The sequence below is a fragment of the Podarcis bocagei genome (assembly GCF_964188305.1).
Source record: "Podarcis bocagei genome assembly, chromosome: 1".
NCBI classification, from domain to species: domain Eukaryota; kingdom Metazoa; phylum Chordata; class Lepidosauria; order Squamata; family Lacertidae; genus Podarcis; species Podarcis bocagei.
Genome location: NC_138125.1, coordinates 78919575 through 78937957, shown reverse-complemented (window position 1 = coordinate 78937957; position 18383 = coordinate 78919575). Strand labels below are relative to the sequence as shown.

Here is an 18383-nt window from a genome sequence, read left to right as displayed (position 1 = left end):
TACCTAGCAAAAAATAATACACAATTTCAAAACAGGAAAACACTTGGTAAGGAATTTCTGCTGGGCAAATTTCATTGACCTCTGTATCTAATTGGTCTTTAAACCTGATTAGACCAACCTTTTTTCTTTTTTCTTTTTTACAACTAGGGAATAATTGGATCAACCTTTTATTAACAAAGAAAACCAAGGGAATAATTAGTTTAAAGACAGAAGCGTATGTGTAGAATATGTGTTGGGCTTTTTGCACGAAAGCCAAGCAAATTCCTCTCTGAAAGTGATACCATAAGATACAGAATGAAAAACTTGAGTCAATGGGCTTGAATAGCAAAACTATATGTGGGATACATTAAAGATACCATTATACCCTATGATGAAATATACCCTTTCACTGAAATGTTTGTGTTTTTTGAAAGTGAGGTCAAAGATTAATGCAAAAAAGGTGGGGGGGTTGCTGCTCAATAGGAGAGTGCAATCTTCACTTTGGAAGCAAACCACCTATGAATTATCTGACTCATGACATTCCCAGAACCACCATTATACAGGGGACAGTTATCTGAGGGCATGCACGGTATAAAATGAGATTGCTTAATACAATGTAATAGCTCAGCAGCTTCGTACATGGAATTAACCTTGCTCCTTAACTGCTGCCTCTGCCCATTTGGAGCTCATCTCAAAATTTTAAAAGAAAGATGACAACGAAACAGATGCCCTTTGGTGAAGAGGGAAGAAAAGCTCTGCATGCTACCAAGCAGATGACTTCTTTTAAGAGGCAAAGAAGCTTCCATTTCTGATATTACCCAAAAACACTTTAAAATAGTGAGCATAAAACTAAAGCAATTCAGCATGGAAGCGAAAAGAGAGAGATGAACATTACCGGCTGCTCCTCCATACAGGCTTTTAACATAATTTCAGCTGATTTTTGTCTCCTTTTTCAAACACACCTAAAGAGAAGGCCTAATTTTCTGTGAATATTCTATGCTGATTTGAAGGGTCTCATTCGTATAAGTGATTAAAGCCCATAAGCTAGCTGGTGCTTAGTTTCTCCAGCTGAAATATCCTCAGTTTATCCAGTAATCTAAAATACACATAATGTGCATACAAATTGCTGTGTGCATGCATGAAGGGACATTTCATGAGCCATAACAATCACCATGACTCAAAGTCACCCTGCTATATATGGGTACAGCCATAGGACTAGAACCCGTTCTTCTGAATTGCATCCAGACTTAAATCTTTCTGTAAAACACTTTGAGGTTTTTCACAATCAAGCAATGTGTAAATTTTATGAAATAAATAAAAGCAGCAGCCAAAAATACAACCATTAATGATAAAATGTAAGAGCAGCCCCACTGGACCATGCCAAAAGGTCAATTCAATCCTGTTTTCGACTTCCCACAATGCATACCCAGAAGTAGAGGCCCAGAAGTGGAGTTTGAAGGCAGTAGCTATCTCCTTCTGATATTCCTCAGTGGTATACTACTGCCACCTGGAGATTCCGCACAGCCATAGTGGCTGCCATTGGTAGACCTCTCCTCCATACATTTGGTCAAATTCCCTTTTAAATCTATCTAAACAAAGGGCCATCTCCACAACTTGCGGCAGTGAATTAACTAAAACAATGATGCACTGTGAAAAGTGGTCTTCTCTCCTCACTCCTCTGCCTCCCCACCAAAACAATCCTGACTCTGTAAAAAACAAGCCCTCATTTGAAAGATATATCCAGTCAGCACAGCTGGATATTTTGGAACACTGTGTTTATGATATTGTACACCGTGTCTGCATTTCAGTGTCGTGAAGCCATATAAGATTGTTTGAATATTACTGTATATTCCAAAAGCCATAGGCCCTAAGACTCATTATTGGTAATAAATACATAAAAATCATATCCATGTTGTAGAAATGCATGGTGTTTATTTACTAGCTTGACTTCATTTATTCTTTTGCATCTTCTGATTCTATGGTCAATCCATTTCATTAGCTGAGCACAAGGAATTATATGTGAGAAACTTCTCTTTATCCACTACCTCCCTACCATGCATAAAGTTATAGACCTATATTATATTAATAATAATAATAATAGTAACTCTGTGCGGCTCCCAACAGAATACAGTCATATCTCTTGTTGCGTTTGCTTCACATTGCGGCTTTTCGGGTTGCGAACGCAGCAAACCCAGAAGTGTATATTTCTGGGTTTCGCCACACGCACATACGCAGAAGTGTTCTGCACGCTTCACACATGTGCAGAAGCGCTCTATCACGCGCCACACTTGCGCAGAAGTGCCACTCTAGTTGCGGACTTTTCGGGGTGCGAACAGCACCCCGGAACAGATCACGTCTGCAACTAGAGGTACCACTGTATTTAAAACACGTTATCTCCCCCCCCCCCAAACTCAGTTATCTTTTGACTAAATGAAAAAGCTCCAAAGAGCAGGAGTGTGGCTAAGTACCTAAAAGCACAGGTCCATGACTCCAATTTCCATTAAAAAATTGCATATGCTACTTTATATCTGTAGGTGTCTATATTAAGAAATTAAGATGGTAAACAGAGGGGTCTCACCAGCACTGCAGTTCATGGTGCACTCAGTTATCCAATCTGCAAAGTTTAAAAAAAAATTAAAGAGAAGGAGTAGGAGACCCAGGGCTCAGGTCTCCTGACTCACCCCCTAACAATGCTCCTGTGCCAAACATTTGAAGCCCTTTTTCTGGCATTCAGAAAGAACGTGTGAGGGATCAAAGTGTGGCAAACATGCAAGCCTTCCCCACCCTCCAATACATAGATTCATAGACCTATAGGTCAGGGCACTACATTTTGGGTATACAGGCACACACCCCCACTTGCGCACAACCACATATACATGTGACGCTGGGGCCACCACTGGTGGTGGGCCCGTTCCTATCCCAATACTTGGGCACCTTTGCCAAGAGAGTTTATTAAAAGCTTTTTGAAAGTCCAAGTATATACAATCTAGATACACCATTTGCCATTTTGCTGTTCAGACTCCACAGATATCCTTCATGTGGGAGGGTTAGGAAATTCAGCATTCAGAATTTCCTAGTAAAAGCACAGGTCTTCACTTTCTTTGAACCACACTCATCAGGACTTTCACACATCAAGAGTTATGGATTCTACATTCAATAATTATGGCAAAACACATGTCATTACACACATAGCATGCATACAAAAACATAACCACGGTCTGGGAGGAAGAGGGCTTTTCTGTTTTTTGTTTGTTTGTTTATCTGACTTTCAAAAGCCATCAACAGGCAGTAGAATTGCTGCTCATCTCATTAAACTGAGAAAAGCTAACAATCCGATAAAGTTTATTTTGCTGAGACTGCATAGCTTTAATGTGCTTTCTTCAAAGTTGTGAGGTGTACAAAAGGTAGAGATAAAAGACAGCTGCTGAATTTTAACTTTCGACAATACTTGTCCTGCTCCCCCCCCAAAAAAACCACAAACAATTGTTTTGCTCAATCAATAAGCACCCTCCCAATCTTACAAATGCTTTCCTATAGTGAGGACAGCAAACTAAAGCGTCAAACTAAAGCGCTGCAGGTGTGATGAGACTGAACATCTACCTACTTGAAGGCTGCATTTCCAGGATACAGTGGTACCTCAGGTTACATACGCTTCAGGTTACAGAAGCTTCAGGTTACAGACTCTGCTAACCCAGAAATATTACCTCAGGTTAAGAACTTTGCTTCAGGATGAGAACAGAAATCGTGCAGCAGCAGCAGGAGGCCCCATTAGCTAAAGTGGTGCTTCAGGTTAAGAACAGTTTCAGGTTAAGAACGGACCTCCAGAACAAATTAAGTACTTAACCCGAGGTACCACTGTACTACTTGTGCTTCTTTCCAAATGGAGGAAGCCTTTTCAGTGAAACCAACAAGCCGTAGAAAGTTTTTATTGCAGGTTACTGGAAATGTTCTGATAGACAAGGAGAGTAGTAAGTTATATCATTGCTTTTAATAGCCAAGCAAATATTACTGTTTTACTGCTTGTCTGCAAGTGGGTTCACCCTTGAGGGCAATAAAAATCCCTATAAAAGAAACACAGACTACCTGTCCGCATCTGTGATGTTATTTATGATGTACACTCAATTGAAAGCAGCCTTTAATGTCCCTGCTTTCTAAATAAACGTATCGTCAACACTTGCTAACATCCAGCATATATCACATGAAGTAGATACCTCTTTCCTGAATTGCTGGGATGAGTTGCAGACTACTCCAGCAAGTTCTGGTTCAGTACTCCAATTCTCTCTCCTAATAAGTGGTGTGCTGTATCAGGCACTCAAAATCTCCATGGTACTTTTTACTGGACAACACCTACAACAGAGTTGACATATGTCCAGTTTCTGCCCAACATGTCCTCTTTCTCAGCGTAAAAAATCCTGTCCATAGTAGGCAAAAAGCCTGTGTTTTTTTGTTTACGTGTGGCAACACAGTCTTGCGCCCATAGCTTAGTTGTAGAGTACATGCTTCACATGCAGAAAGACCCAGGTTCAATTTCTGGTAGCGGCAAGCCCTCTCTGAAACTTGGAAGAATCGCTGATGGACAGTAGAGACAATAGTGAACTAGATGTGTGTGTGTGTGTGTGTGTGTGTGTGTGTGTCATACAGTGATAAGCTATGTAACCTTTTTTCCCCCCTCTCCTAAAATACAGTTTTCAGCTCAGATTATTTTGACATGCTGGGATCACCCAGGAAGGCTGAAGAATGAGAAAGTGTATATGTTTACATTTTGTGTATATGTATACTTTCGTATAAGGGATGCGGGTGGCGCTGTGGGTTAAACCACAGAGCCTAGGACTTGCCGATCAGAAGGTTAGCGGTTCGAATCCCTGCGACGGGGTGAGCTCCCGTTGCTCGGTCCCTGCTCCTGCGAACCTAGCAGTTTGAAAGCACGTCAAAGTGCAAGGAAGGGCAGGAAGGTAAACAGTGCTTCCGTGCACTAGTCTGGTTCGCCAATAGTGGCTTAGTCATGCTGGCCACATGACCCGGAAGCTGTACGCCGGCTCCCTCGGCCAATAAAGCGAGATGAGCGCCACAACCCCAGAGACTGGACCTTTACCTTTACCTTTTTCTCATAGGCATAGGTGGGAATGTGAACTTCTAAAGTCTACATATTGTACGGGTATTTACAATGAGAGTTGTCGTAGGGAAGTCGGCAAACGTGTTCTCTTTTTCACTCTTCAAAATATGGCAACCCTAACCTATAATACATTCTAGCTGCAATGCTAGAATGCAGATGAAGCTGAACTCCCATCTGCCCTAGTCAGTTTTGTCATTGTCAGGGATGAGAGAAGTCATGGTCCTACAACATCTGGAGGGCACCACGTTGGTTATTCCTGGGATAATACATCACTTTCCCCAGGTATTTCTTCTTGCTCCCCTCCACAGTATTTCTAGATGCAGCACCCTAAAACTCTCCCAGGGGAAGTCAATGAGAGCTGTCAACATCTATGGGAGTGAAAGTGGTAAAACACCGAAGGGCCCTGGAGAAAAGGCCCTCTCTGTATGTGCAACTTTCTATCCTGTACATTGAAAACTGGCATGTCAGGGAAAAGCTTTCTCCCCACCGTGCTAGTTTTCACACTCTAAAGTCATGTGAAACCCACACTTGCCATTTGAAGTGGTACACACTAGGAACAGGTTTACCATCTCACCTGTCATTTATGACAACTAGGCCCAAGAGATACACTGGAGTGCCATTTATATATGCAGTACTATCGACTTCATAGGGCTGCTGTGAGAAGAGAAAATCTGCAAAGCCCTTCAAACAATGCCGTATGCTAATTTTGTGTTTTGCATATTGAAAATTAATGCTAAATTGTGGTAGTGAGTTGCCCAAGGCCACACAGTGAATCACTTGTTCAGCAGAGATTAGAATTGGCACTTCTCAGTTTTTTAATTATGTCAGATTTCTGTATTCCACCTCTCCATCAAAAACAATCACATGTCTAAGGCCAGCACTGAATCCACTATAAACATTGGTTATTCCACCAATTATGCCTACCCTGAATTCACTCAGCGTAAAAACCTTGTGGAAGAACCTGCAAAGGTAACACAACTTTGATACTTTCCAGTTTCCCTCAATGTGCCTTTGGTGGAATTTAATGAAATATCTTGCATTTTCCAGATGTTAATTACCCCCGCGCCCCCCTTAAGTACCAGTATTTTTCAAGCCCTTATACTCTTCCTTTAACATAGCATTTTTCATCAATTTGATCTTAATGTGAACTGAATTGGTATGACAGCAACCCATTAAAAAAGAGCATCTAACTATGCTCTTCCTTTTAGGTTTTAATCAGGGCATAACACAAAAGGAGCACTGTTTTAGCCACTGGGGGTCCTGCTCAAAAGGGTGATATTTTACAAAATAGTCTCGGTCTACCTTATCAGACTTCTACCAGATATGGAGTCTACAAATGTTATTTGATTCTTTGCCATATCATTTTCTATGCCTTTTGCTGAATGGCTGATTAAATCTACTCCAAATCCAACACATGAAGGATATTAGATTATTAAAAGTACACTTTCCATCATTTGTAAAGGTTAGACCCAAATTGATTCTAAAGTGACAATGAATAAAGATGACATAGTATTAAATATGCCAATGAAAAGCAGATTCCAGCAGGAGCTCAGTAATTCTATGAATCTAATTTACCACATATTGCCAGTCTAGCACTTAAAAAAAAATATCAAAGAGACAAATGAGAATTTTTATGGATTCCGCCTACAAGGCAGGAGGAAGTCCTTTCAAGCCAGTCAGCTAAACCATAGTTCAAGATGCTGGGTGTGAAGAGTGCTTTCCTTGTATGAGAAACAAGCGCCTCAGTTTTGAATCTATGTAGCGCCAACATGTGTGGCATTTTACTGAACAACATGAACAAAAAACACAGGTCTGTACCAAGAAGTTCATGATCAGGGCTGTTACGCATGCTACAATTCTGCAGAACGAAAATTATGCAATGTGTTCATAACTCAGCTCCTTGAAAACGTCACCTTTCATACACGCAAGACACTTCCTAACCCTTACAGTTGCAACAAATATGCTTGAACATATATGGGTGGGCATTGCCAGCTGAAATCTCAGGGGGGCAGCCAAACAATCAGGGGAGAGGCTAAATTAGCCTTCAGTGCTCCATGTCCTTCTCTACTATGAAATTGTACATGTTTATGCAAATAATAATAATATCAAATAGGGGACGCGGGTGGCGCTGTGGGTAAAACCTCAGCACCTAGGGCTTGCCAATCGCATGGTCAGCGGTTTGAATCCCCGCGGCGGGGTGAGCTCCAGTCTTTCGGTCCCAGCTCCTGCCCACTTAGCAGTTCAAAAGCACCCCTAAGTGCAAGTAGATAAATAGGTACCGCTTTATAGCGGGAAGGTAAACGGCGTTTCCGTGTGCTGCGCTGGTGCCAGCTCGCCAGAGCAGCTTCGTCACGCTGGCCACGTGACCCGGAAGTGTCTTCGGACAGCGCTGGCCCCCGGCCTCTTAAGTGAGATGGGCGCACAACCCTAGAGTCGTACACGACTGGCCCATACGGGCAGGGGTACCTTTACCTTTACCTTTTAATAATATCAAATAAATTGCACGAAGTAAGAAATTAGGAAAATATACTTGATTTTCATGATTTATACTGACTGTGCTATTCTGCCTTTCTTGGTACAATATTTGGATTACCTGGGTGCCTCTCCCTGTGCACAACCCACATCACCCCCAAATCTGCGTCAGTGGGTTGGGAGAACCCCCAGAACAAATTAAGAGAGCACGCAGGAGGGGAATAGCGTTCTTTTGTGCAAGGGGAAATCTCCGTGCTAACAGGACGTTCCCCTTAGCATGCAGTGATTACACTTTAATCCAATTATGATAAATCTAATAGGCTGGAAATCAGATTATATTGCCACAGTGGTTTCCACTGGCCTTAAACACGGCAGGATTCAGAACTATTTGTCATTCCCTGTCCCCTCTAATTTCAGTATAATGCACTTCGGGGGAAGTGCTCAAAAATATGCTCCAGACCAAGAAGCTGCTTATGGATTTCCAAAAGGCCCTTATGCAGAGATCCACAAAAGAATATTCATTCATGGTAATAATGTACTCTGCAGGGCAGCTAATGCTCTGTAAAAGTCACTCCATTTGAGCTGGCTTGTCCACAATTGTCCACTGAAAAATACATCTACGTACCAAATCATGTATAGCAATTCTAGCCAATTCTATTAAGTCAAGGGGGCAAGAGAATATTAAATTTGTGAAATTGCCTACATTCTACTTAACATTCAAAATATATAAATGCATTTTGCAAAGTCTATTGTTTGCTGCAATTATCCTAGATCTTGAAAAGAATGCATTAGCTTCATGATAAGCTTTGTGGTAATAATGACTGATAATGTAGAAGCTGCAAATGTATTTAAGAGCACTCATTTGCTTTCTGTAGCAGACTACAATTAACAAGCTGGAGCAATCTGCTTTAAATCTAACATAAGAAGATAAAAACTTGACTGATCCATGTTTCGGCAGTTCTTAACAGGGATGTGCTGGCCTCCTCGTATTTTTGTATTAACAACCTTGTGCTGTGTCCAACATATAAAAAGGTATATACAGTATATGGTATGGCTAACAAAAATAATTACTCAAGAAGAATGAAGAATCTCAACAGGAGTTTTAAATATATTTTTTTTCAAACTTTACTTCTGCATAGTCTCTCCCTGCAACACAAATATGAAGATGCAACTGCCTAATTGAGCATTTTAAATGCTGAACTGTGAGGTGCTCTATTGTTCTAAAATTGTCTTGATGGATTGTGCTTTAGTTGTGTTGTTGCATTTTATTTTGGATGCCGCCTTGGGATCTAAAAAGATGGCCAGTTTGAAAATAATTTAAATGAATAATAATTCTACAGTATCCTGTGCACTGAGCAGCATCCTGTACAAGGTGACAGGGCCTGGGGCTCTTGCACTGATGTACCACAAGCAGCACAGATGTTTCACACATGCAAATGCAAAGGCCAGTGCAGCTGTGCTCTGTAAGGCCTTACACAACAGAGAAGTAGTGGATGAGGGCAACACACTGGAGGATCAAGTATAGGAAGAGAGAGGCAAGGCTATCAACAGAACAAACTACTAGGTGATGCAACTGACTCCAACATCACGAGTACTGAGGTTTGAAGGCCCATACCCTTAGCAAGCTACAGGACCCAGACTATGAAAGGGTGACAGTATTGCTTACCCCTTTGCAGGCACTCACAAGACTGAGCTGTAAGTCTGCATGCCAAGGAGGAGGCTGAAGTTATTTTAAACATCTATTCAAAACTCAGTTTCAGCTGCCAACACTGAAATATGTAAGTTCTGTATCCTCTTCATCAGACGCCATTGAGCAATTGAAACTATTCACTAATACATATGGCTAAGAAGGGCTAATGTTTCATCTAGCCAGCACAGGGATTGCATAGTTCCTCCACCAAGAGTTTAAACTCTGTACAAAGCATAACATTATGAATCCAGGGAGATTTTTTATACAAATAAGCACTGGGGAGATGAAGAAGGTGCAGATTAAATGCAGGTATGTACTGCACAACTGGCCAATTTGTATAACCATGTGCTGTTCAGTTTGCGATCTTCCTTTCCAGCTGTTTTGTACTAATGAAGGCAGCTACTTTGCTTAATTATTACAAAACAATTTACTGTGAAATGGGCATTAGCAAAATTAAACATGTGGCAGGAAGCAAAGGAAATTAAGTTACATGAAGATGGTCTTTTCGAAGTGTCTGCACTCCTTCTTACATCTCCTCATTTGACCTGTGTTTACTGCAGCTATACATGATGGTTTAGGACAAGGGCAGGGGTGGGGGCACCTCCAGAAGTTGCTGGACTCCAGCTCTCCATCAGCCCCAGCCAGTAGGATCAGTGTTCAGATGGTACAGAAACTGTAGGCCTGCAACATCTGGATGGCACCACCTTAGCCACTGCTAGATTAGGAGATGTATGGTTTTGCGTACCATTACAGATCTTATTTCCTTCCAAAATTTTATAATCCATTTATCAATATAAAGACTCTAATTAAAGTCATTTCCTTAGCACTGTTTGGTATACATACCACTTGATAGTTCTTTTGCTCGCTTGCTTCAATATTTATTAAGTGCCTTGATTGGGGTTTCATAATGAATACATGCTTCTTGCCCAGAGGGATTAAATCTTAGCACGGACACATTTCCTAATCCAAGCCTCTTAAATGTGTCCCTCTTTTCTTCCCCAAGGTGCTGAGCCTGGCATTTTTCTCCAGCGGTGAAGAGGGAATACACACTTCGCTTTTTAGGCTGCATATATGCGCTGGTCTCTCAGCAAACATTAAACCCAAGTAGCTTGAATGAAGCTGAAAATAGATTCATCTGGGATTTTCTTTGAAAATAAGACACTCACCCTGGCATGACAGTGGGAGGGATAACAAGCATCAGCTTCAGCCGCGCCTGATGCAAAGCTTCCGAGAGGTGAGTGAGCAAGTGAATCAGACCCCTGTAACAAAAACATGGTGTTAGGTCTAGAAGTAAGAAAACTAAATTGTGGAACAACATCATTTTCTTTTTTTAAAAAAGTTAGGAAATACTCTTCCTTCATTAAACGCTGAAGATACACTCTAATAGGACTTGGCCCTGCACAATCCATTCACCCTTTAAATAGGATGTAACAGGAGATGACAGAAGAGATACTTTTATTCAGTCTTCATTTTAGGACAGGGATGGGGAAGTTGGTTCCCTCTAGATGTTGAGTTTGGAGTACAGCAACATCTAAAAGGACCAGGTTTCCCCATCCTGGTTTATATGATCAAGGAATGATATGCTGTATTTTATTGATTGTATCTGAATTCTCCCCTGGGAACATTTGGGTTGAAGGAAGATCTTTGTAATAGTAATGGTAACAGCAGCAACAGCAGCAGCAACAGCAGCAACAGCAGCAAGTGACCACCATTGTACTCTCTCTTATTCAGGCGGGCAAACGCAGCATATGGTCACAATGGCCAGTATGAAGGTCAGCATCTTCACCATGAGGTCACAATGGTCAGCCTGCCTTCAGCAGGCATAAAGACACACTGACCAGTCAGTGTCTCTTTCTGGAGGAAGCAGCAGCAGCAATTTGTGGCCACTGTAATCTGTTGCTCTCTCTCACTCCCATACAGAGGCTGGCAGAAGCAGGACCGTACAGGCACAGTTTGTCACCAAGGTCAGTATATGCATGAGCCTGTGGGCAGAGATTCTTCCTCTTACTAAGGTGGGCAGAAGCAGTATGTGGGCACAATGGCCACCTGGTTCTTATTTAAATGGGAATGGAAGAGGAGTGAGGAACCTGTGGCCCTCCGGATGTTGTTGGACTGCAGCACCTGTCATCCCTGACCATTGACCATGTCGCCTGGAGGGGCACAGGTTTCCCCATCAGTGTTTGAGGATTACGGTACATATGTTCTCTTAATTCCCAGCTCTTTTCTTACTATCTGGGCCTTTCCTTCTTCCCCATCTTCCTTGATAACCTAGTGATTCCATGCCTTATCACATGGCTGGCCATGATCAGGGATGCTTGGAAGGCACTCACAGAAAAGGGAAATCTCTGCTTGGACTTTCCTTTTCCTGGCGCTGTGTGACTCTCCCTTTCAGCAATGGGGAAAAGGAGGGGTGGCAAGTGCTGGGCTCCCTTCCCCTCGTCCACAATTAGGCCAGATATGACATGTTTGCAGTCCTACAACCAGCAACAGTCATTTAGTACATTGATGTCAGAAGCCTTTTAAGTACTTGGAGGTGTTCCATTAAAGGTGGTTAACAGCCCACGCTCTGCCAGCAAAGCCAGGAGGCAACTGGTTGAGAAGAAATCATTCTCCTACATTTTTTCCTGTCATGTTGCAAATGCATCTACACTTGCAATAGCCTCACTGTAATGTTCTATTATCAAATATCTAAAAGCATTAAGTAAATGATATGCAGAAAGGGTGGGTGAGAAGATGAGATCATCCTCCACAGAGGGGAATAAAAGAATATTCAGCTATCTCTGCTTGTACTGGGTACCCTTCAGATTTTTGCCATTACCTCTGCTGAAAATAGCAGGTGGTGCTCAGCCAAGTTTCATTGAGAGTAGACACACTGAAATTAATGAACATGACTAAGTTAGGTCCATTAATTGCAATAGGTCTACTCAAAGTAAACCTTACTTTAACACCACCTAGTGAATCAATGGATTTAGCTTAATCAGCCGACACTGCATGTTCATTCCAAGGGCAATCTATGGAGATATGTGGCCAAGCTCTTTGCCAAGATAGCTCAGTCAGTAGAGCAGGAGGCTTTTAATCTTGGGGTCGTGGGTTTGAGCCCCACATCAGGCAAAATATTCCTGCATTGTAGGGTGTTGGCCTAGATAATCCTCGGGGGTCCCTTCCAACTCTGCCATTCTATGAATGGTGGGGAGACGCTCTCCCCTCGCTACATGAGGTCATCTGCTAACAGCTGTCCTGATCTCTTTCTTGTGCTTTGCAGCTTTGATTGGTGTAACATTTATTCATGGGCTGTGTAGATGAGTATACCCACTGGCACACACAATATAAAACTAAAACGTAGCATCTGCAATCTGGATTTTGCTGCTGGTGTTTCAAGCACTGTTTTCAGGGCACCACAAAACATAACACCACCTCACGACTAATGTGGGTTCAAAGAAATTTTACACACAGAGAGATAATATTCATCAACTTGACATTGTTTTTTATACTAAACTTGGTATTGAGCAGTTTACCCGATTTATGGCAAAGGTGGGAGAAGGATGGCAGCTTCTCTTGTAAGAAAAATCGCCCAGAAGATTTAAGTACTGGCAGCCTAACTTGTCAAGCCATCTCTCTGGCCTAAGAGCACTTCTTGCCAATTCAAGGGATTAGTGGTTAACGCTCAGACTTCATTTACGTGTACTCCCATTTGTCACCCAAAATAGATTATGTAAATCAAGCATTGCATGCACTCCGCCATCCCCAAACAGCCCTAGCTGAGTGCCCATTTAAAAACATCCAATAAATTATATGTCTGCTCGTCTCTACAGTAGACTTGAGCGTTTTAAGACCATATTTTCCCATATTATCACTGTCAACTCAGATGGGAGGGAGGGAAATGCACATGCTGCATTGCATTTTTTATAAGTATAATGAGGCTGGAGCAAACTGTCGTCATGGCAAAACATAGTTAAATATTCATTTTGTCTTTTGCTATTGTCAAATTGAACTTTCAGGTGTTCCTCTGAAGCACATGGCACTTTGAGAATCTACCCAGATCCAATTAAAAGGTGAGGTATGTATTTTAAACTTTCTGACCTTGGTTCTCTCATGAATATACAATGCTGCTGGTCCCTCTTTCGCCTTCTCACCCTCCTCCCCACTACACTCTTGTTCAGACATTTCAGGTTTGTCCTTCTTGAAGCTGCAAATGATGCTGACCTCAGCAGAACATTTATTGCAGCTCACAGTATTTGTTGCATTCCCTTTAGAGTCTCAATTTAACTATAGCTAATGCTCAAGTTTGATGGTTGCTGCCCCCGCCCCCACAAATCAAGGATTTCCCAGAAGAATTAAAAAATAAAATGAAAAGATCCAACATAATAAAGCTGTGTTTGTAGACAGCTGACCAAAAAAATGAAACTTTTTTTTTTAAAAAAAAAGCAATCTCAGTTCAAGAATGAGTTATTGCTGTTTGTCCTTTCACTGCTCTAGGTAATACCAAGGAAGGAAGGGACTTACAGTAAGCCATTGATTAATAGGTTAAATTTCCAAGGCTCAGACTGAAGTACTGATGTGTCTACAGAAGTTTTGTTCTTTTCTTCCCACAGTTAATAAGGTACCTGAAGGTCAAATGCAGAGGTTCCTGCAGCATATAGTGAAGGCAGCACTTTTCAAATAAACTATGTGATTGTGGCACCACCTACTGTTGACTATCAGCCTGAACAAAATTATATGTGTGACCTTGTTTGCACAGAATCAAAATCATGCCTGTTACAAATACCAATCTAAGGCATTTTCAATGCACTGAATTTTAAAAAGCAAGTCATTGGGTGGCAGTCAACTAAGTTTTACTCAAGAGTATACCCACTGACATTACTAAACAGAACAATAATAATGTATTACTTGTACCCCACCCATCTGACTGGGTTGCCCCAGCTACTCTGGGCAGTTTCCAACAGAAAATAAAGAGCACGTGATACATCAGACATTAAAAGCCTCCTGATATGGAACACCATATAATTGGTTCTCTCTTTGACAACTGACAGGCGGGCGTTCCACAGGGCAGGAGCCACTACCCAGAAGGCCCTCTCCCTGATTCCCTATAACTTCACTTCTTGCAATGAGGAAACAACCAGAAGGCCCTCAGTGTCCAGGCTGAACGATGGGGGTGGAGATACTCCTTCAGGTATACAAGGGTGTGGATGTTTAGGGCTTTAAGGGTAAACACAAACACTTTGAATTGTGCTTGAAAACGTACTGGGAGCCAACACAGATATTTTAGGACCAGTGTTATATGGTCCCAGCAGCCACTACAAGTCACCAGTCTGGTAGCCGCATTCTGGATTAATTGCGGTTTCTGAGTCAGCTTCAAAGGAAGCCCCAGTACTAAGTCAGGTCTATGAATTTCAGTAGGCCTACTCTGAATAAAACTTAGTTAACTATCACCCAATGTAATCATTTGCAACTAGCTGCTCGCAAAAGGAAAATGGTACGACTCAAAAACCTTCAGCCTCCGACTGCTGCAACCTAAATACAGAAAAGCAATGCACATCCACAGATTGAAAGAGATTTGATTAACTTAGCTTTGACAAGAGCACACACCACAGTTAATTCTTGGGCTCACATATTTCCCTTTTCTTCATGAGCAGCCTTTAAGGTTCCTCCACTTGCACATGAAGGAGAAGGGAATGCCTCACTGTCTGCATAACATTATGTGATGGGTTAGCATCAAAGCTGCTTGGGTTTCTATCCACTACAAACAGCAAAATAAAACCTAGCTTAGTATGGTTGAGACTTTTTCATCTCTGAGTAGGTTCAAAAAGCAGGGAAACAGATAGGCTTCCAGTTTTGCCACTTCTACTTTAATGCGCCGGAAGGGTTTCAAGAATCTCACCTGCAGTTCCTCCATGAGCTCCAGCTCAACATCTTGCCATAGACAAGCTGCTCAATTTCCAGGACAAAAGAAACGAGTAATGTTGGCTAGTTCTAACATCCACACCCCTCCACTATACCAAATCACCAGGGGAGTTCAGATTTCTCAAGGTCCAGTCTTTGAAGCTCTCTTTACTAAGATACAAGCTTACTTGCAGTTAGTTTACTTAAAAGGCTTCTAACAGCAATCCCTACAATTGTCCAGAATGAAAGCTCATTCCTGTACATTCAGATCTTTCACTTCTACACAATTATTACTAAAGTTTGGAAGCCTTATTCTTCTCTAGATCTATCTACTCTGTACATGATTATTAAATATTGATAATAAGATCAGCCAATCTTAATTATGGTAGAAAATGATCCCTTGGGTGTTTCAGGTACACATCTTTGTTCTCTGTTTTAGGTAGTCGGTAGTATTTGTGTGACTAAGAACTGAACTCCACTGTCTTTGGCTAATTTGAAAAAAATGCTAATGCTATTGTTTACGTGACTACTTATCCCAAATTGTAAAAAGAGAGAATAATGAGCCCAATTAACCTGGAGTTTTCTCCCTTTCAGACCACTTCAGCATGATTACTACCATCAGCATATAAATGTTGGGAAGAGAAATGAGATGGCATTAATCCAGGATAAACCTTCTAATAGTTTCAGATCCCTCCCTTAACTTGTGATGGCTAAAGAAAAAAATGATGATCCTCTAAAAAGATCAGTGAATAACAGAGTTATCACAATACTGCCACTGTGTGGATAAGAATAAGAACAGCACATCATATTTCAAGTAGCAAAATCCAGTTTTGTTTGGGTAGGAAACAAGAACATAATTTTCCTCTAAATGTAATTATGACATGAACTAGCATGCCCAGGGTTAGAAACAAATAATGTTTGTTGAGACTGTCACTGTTCACATCCAACACTCCCCCAGAGTGCATGGAAACATATGCATTGATCCGAGTTCAGAAACCCTGCAAATATAACTGCTCTGAACTCAATTTCAAGTAACTAAGATAGATTTCATGCATTCTGAGCCTCTCTCCTATCTTTGATGCACACGTATGAAATACAGAAATGCAGTTCTAAACAAATTTGTATCATGATTCCATGTTTTTAAAACAGATTGATAGCCATGTGGGAATGTGAATTTACAACCTCGTTTCCTGCATTATTTGTGTCGCATCTGAACAAATGTGTTATCTTTTTTCTCTCCATAGAGTAGTTGTACACATTTGGGTACGGCTTTTTCATATTTCAAGCTTTGTTGAAGCAGGGCAGGGAAGCCCTGTCATTCATATATGCAGATTTCCTTCACCATCTCCCCTCTCTGCACTCCAATGAAACTGACATGATCATCAGGGAAAGGCTTGTCAGCTCCATAAACTCCAGGCAGTAGAACATGCTAATTCAGACTCTTGTGTAAATACAAGCAGCTTGTCATTGCAGCTGGAGTTACAATGAGAAAAAGACAAGAGGGCTGAACTGCTCTCTGTAAGGATTCTGATGGTGCTGGCAAACTCCCAGAAATCTGATGAGTGGCGGCAAATTTTGGGACAGTGGCTTGAATGTTTAAATTGCAAACTTCCACCTATACTCAGCCTGTGTCATTACAGGGAGCCACAAGAGCGGGGAATGCTGTTGTGCTTGGGTCATGCTTGCAGGTTTCCCATCTAGATAGCCACTGTGAGAACAGATTGCTGGACTAGACGGGCCATTGACATTATCCAGCAGGCTCTTCTTATGTTCTTATATACATGCAAATACTGCAAAATGCCACACGTCTTCTGTGACTTCAACCAAAGGAAACCAACCACAGGTAACTATTGGAAATCTTGAAACTTGTCACTACCCTGCAAAATAGGGTGCTCTAGAGACTGATTTCAGTATTGCTTCCTAAGGGCTTGCTTGGGAAGTGATTCTACCAGACAAGAACTGCTTCCTGTTTAGCTTCTTAGCTAGCAAATAGATCCCAGCACAAAAAGGGCACATGCCCCAAAGTCCTCTTTCTCTTATGGCTATTAGATGAAAGTAGAAATTTTTACTACTCACCTGACTTTCAATGGTGTCTAGTTGTGACACTGAAGTTTTACCTGTTATACTTTCTTTGCCTTTTTAATTTCTGGTTAATTTTGTTTGGCATGTCTGACCTTGTTTCAGGATTACATAGGTTTGGAGTATTACTGCACACCACACTGGGGGTCCTGAATCAAATCCTATCAACAACTTGAGCAAGTTTCACTCCCCGCCTCCAAAAACAGTACATCTTTTCCCCTTCAGAAGGTAATAACACCACCCCACGCTCAAAGAACTGGCATGATCTACCTATACGGATGATGCAGTTAATCTATCGCTCACCTTCCCTGAAAACAGCCTTTGAAAACATTGTGATCTTGATAAAACCCCACTGTCAGGTCTAAGAGCCACATTAAGGCAAAGGGATTACACCTATGGTACTTAATGATTATTTTTTCTCTGGCATCAGCAGACACCACCAACATTACTCTTTCAAGCAAGGTGACAGGCCTTTTTGCAACCTGAAATGGTTGGACAAACAGCAATCAGGAGATCAGTGCTAATCTTGACTATAACACCTAGGATTTCTTTGTTGGCGTCTGTACCGTTAAGAATTGCTGGGGCCAGATCTGACAAGCAAAAAGTAGGGAAGAAACGAGGCAATGTGGCAGTGGGAAAGAAGGCAGAAAGCCGATGCATTTATCGTTTTGCTTAAAACAATTTCCCCATACCCTCTTGCTTGACACCTTCTCGTGTTACCTGATTTCACAGATAACCACAAAACCAGTGGTAACCTGTTTACACATGAAAAGTGGGGGATGACTGTCATTTCAGGGTCCTACAGGAGGAACTGCAGCATATCTCTCTCTCACGATGCTCTAATAGTTTAGGGATATTTAGGCTACATGGATAGAGAGTCCCAAGAGACACCATCTTTCCAGGCAACCATTACCCTAACTCCTACAATCACAGCTGTGGATTCCTAATATGTGCCCTAGATTTTCCTGGTGCAGCATACACTGAAATAGTCACCACACAACAGTAAACATCAGAAAAGACCCTTAGTGGAACCTACTCTGTCAAGATTCTTGACTGTAATTTACTTACACAGTACTCCTAAGCATGTTTTCTTTTGAACGAATCCTATTAAATCGTCAGTGAAACTTGACATACTAAAAAAATAAATAAATAAGTAGCATCTTGAAAATC

General features: G+C 41.5%; 1 protein-coding gene and 1 long non-coding RNA gene across 21 annotated transcripts in view; one reads left to right on the top strand and one right to left on the bottom strand.

Moving 5' to 3' along the window:
• The window catches only part of CHID1 (chitinase domain containing 1), a 130231-nt gene that overhangs the window by 93455 nt on the left and 18393 nt on the right, over positions 1–18383 (bottom strand). For all 19 annotated transcript variants that reach the window (XM_081203020.1, XM_081203025.1, XM_081203026.1 and 16 more), the window contains one exon: positions 10421–10513. In XM_081203020.1, coding sequence (XP_081059146.1) covers positions 10421–10513 — 93 coding nt within the window. The remainder of the gene's footprint in view (positions 1–10420; positions 10514–18383) is intronic.
• Positions 11057–18383, top strand: LOC308592197. Of its 2 annotated transcripts, XR_014010424.1 has the most exons (3): positions 11058–11218; positions 15729–15972; positions 16775–18383. It is a non-coding gene; the product is annotated as an uncharacterized lncRNA (long non-coding RNA). The 2 variants fall into 2 exon arrangements; XR_014010425.1 differs by lacking the exon at positions 16775–18383 and having other exon boundaries at positions 11057–11218; positions 15729–15903.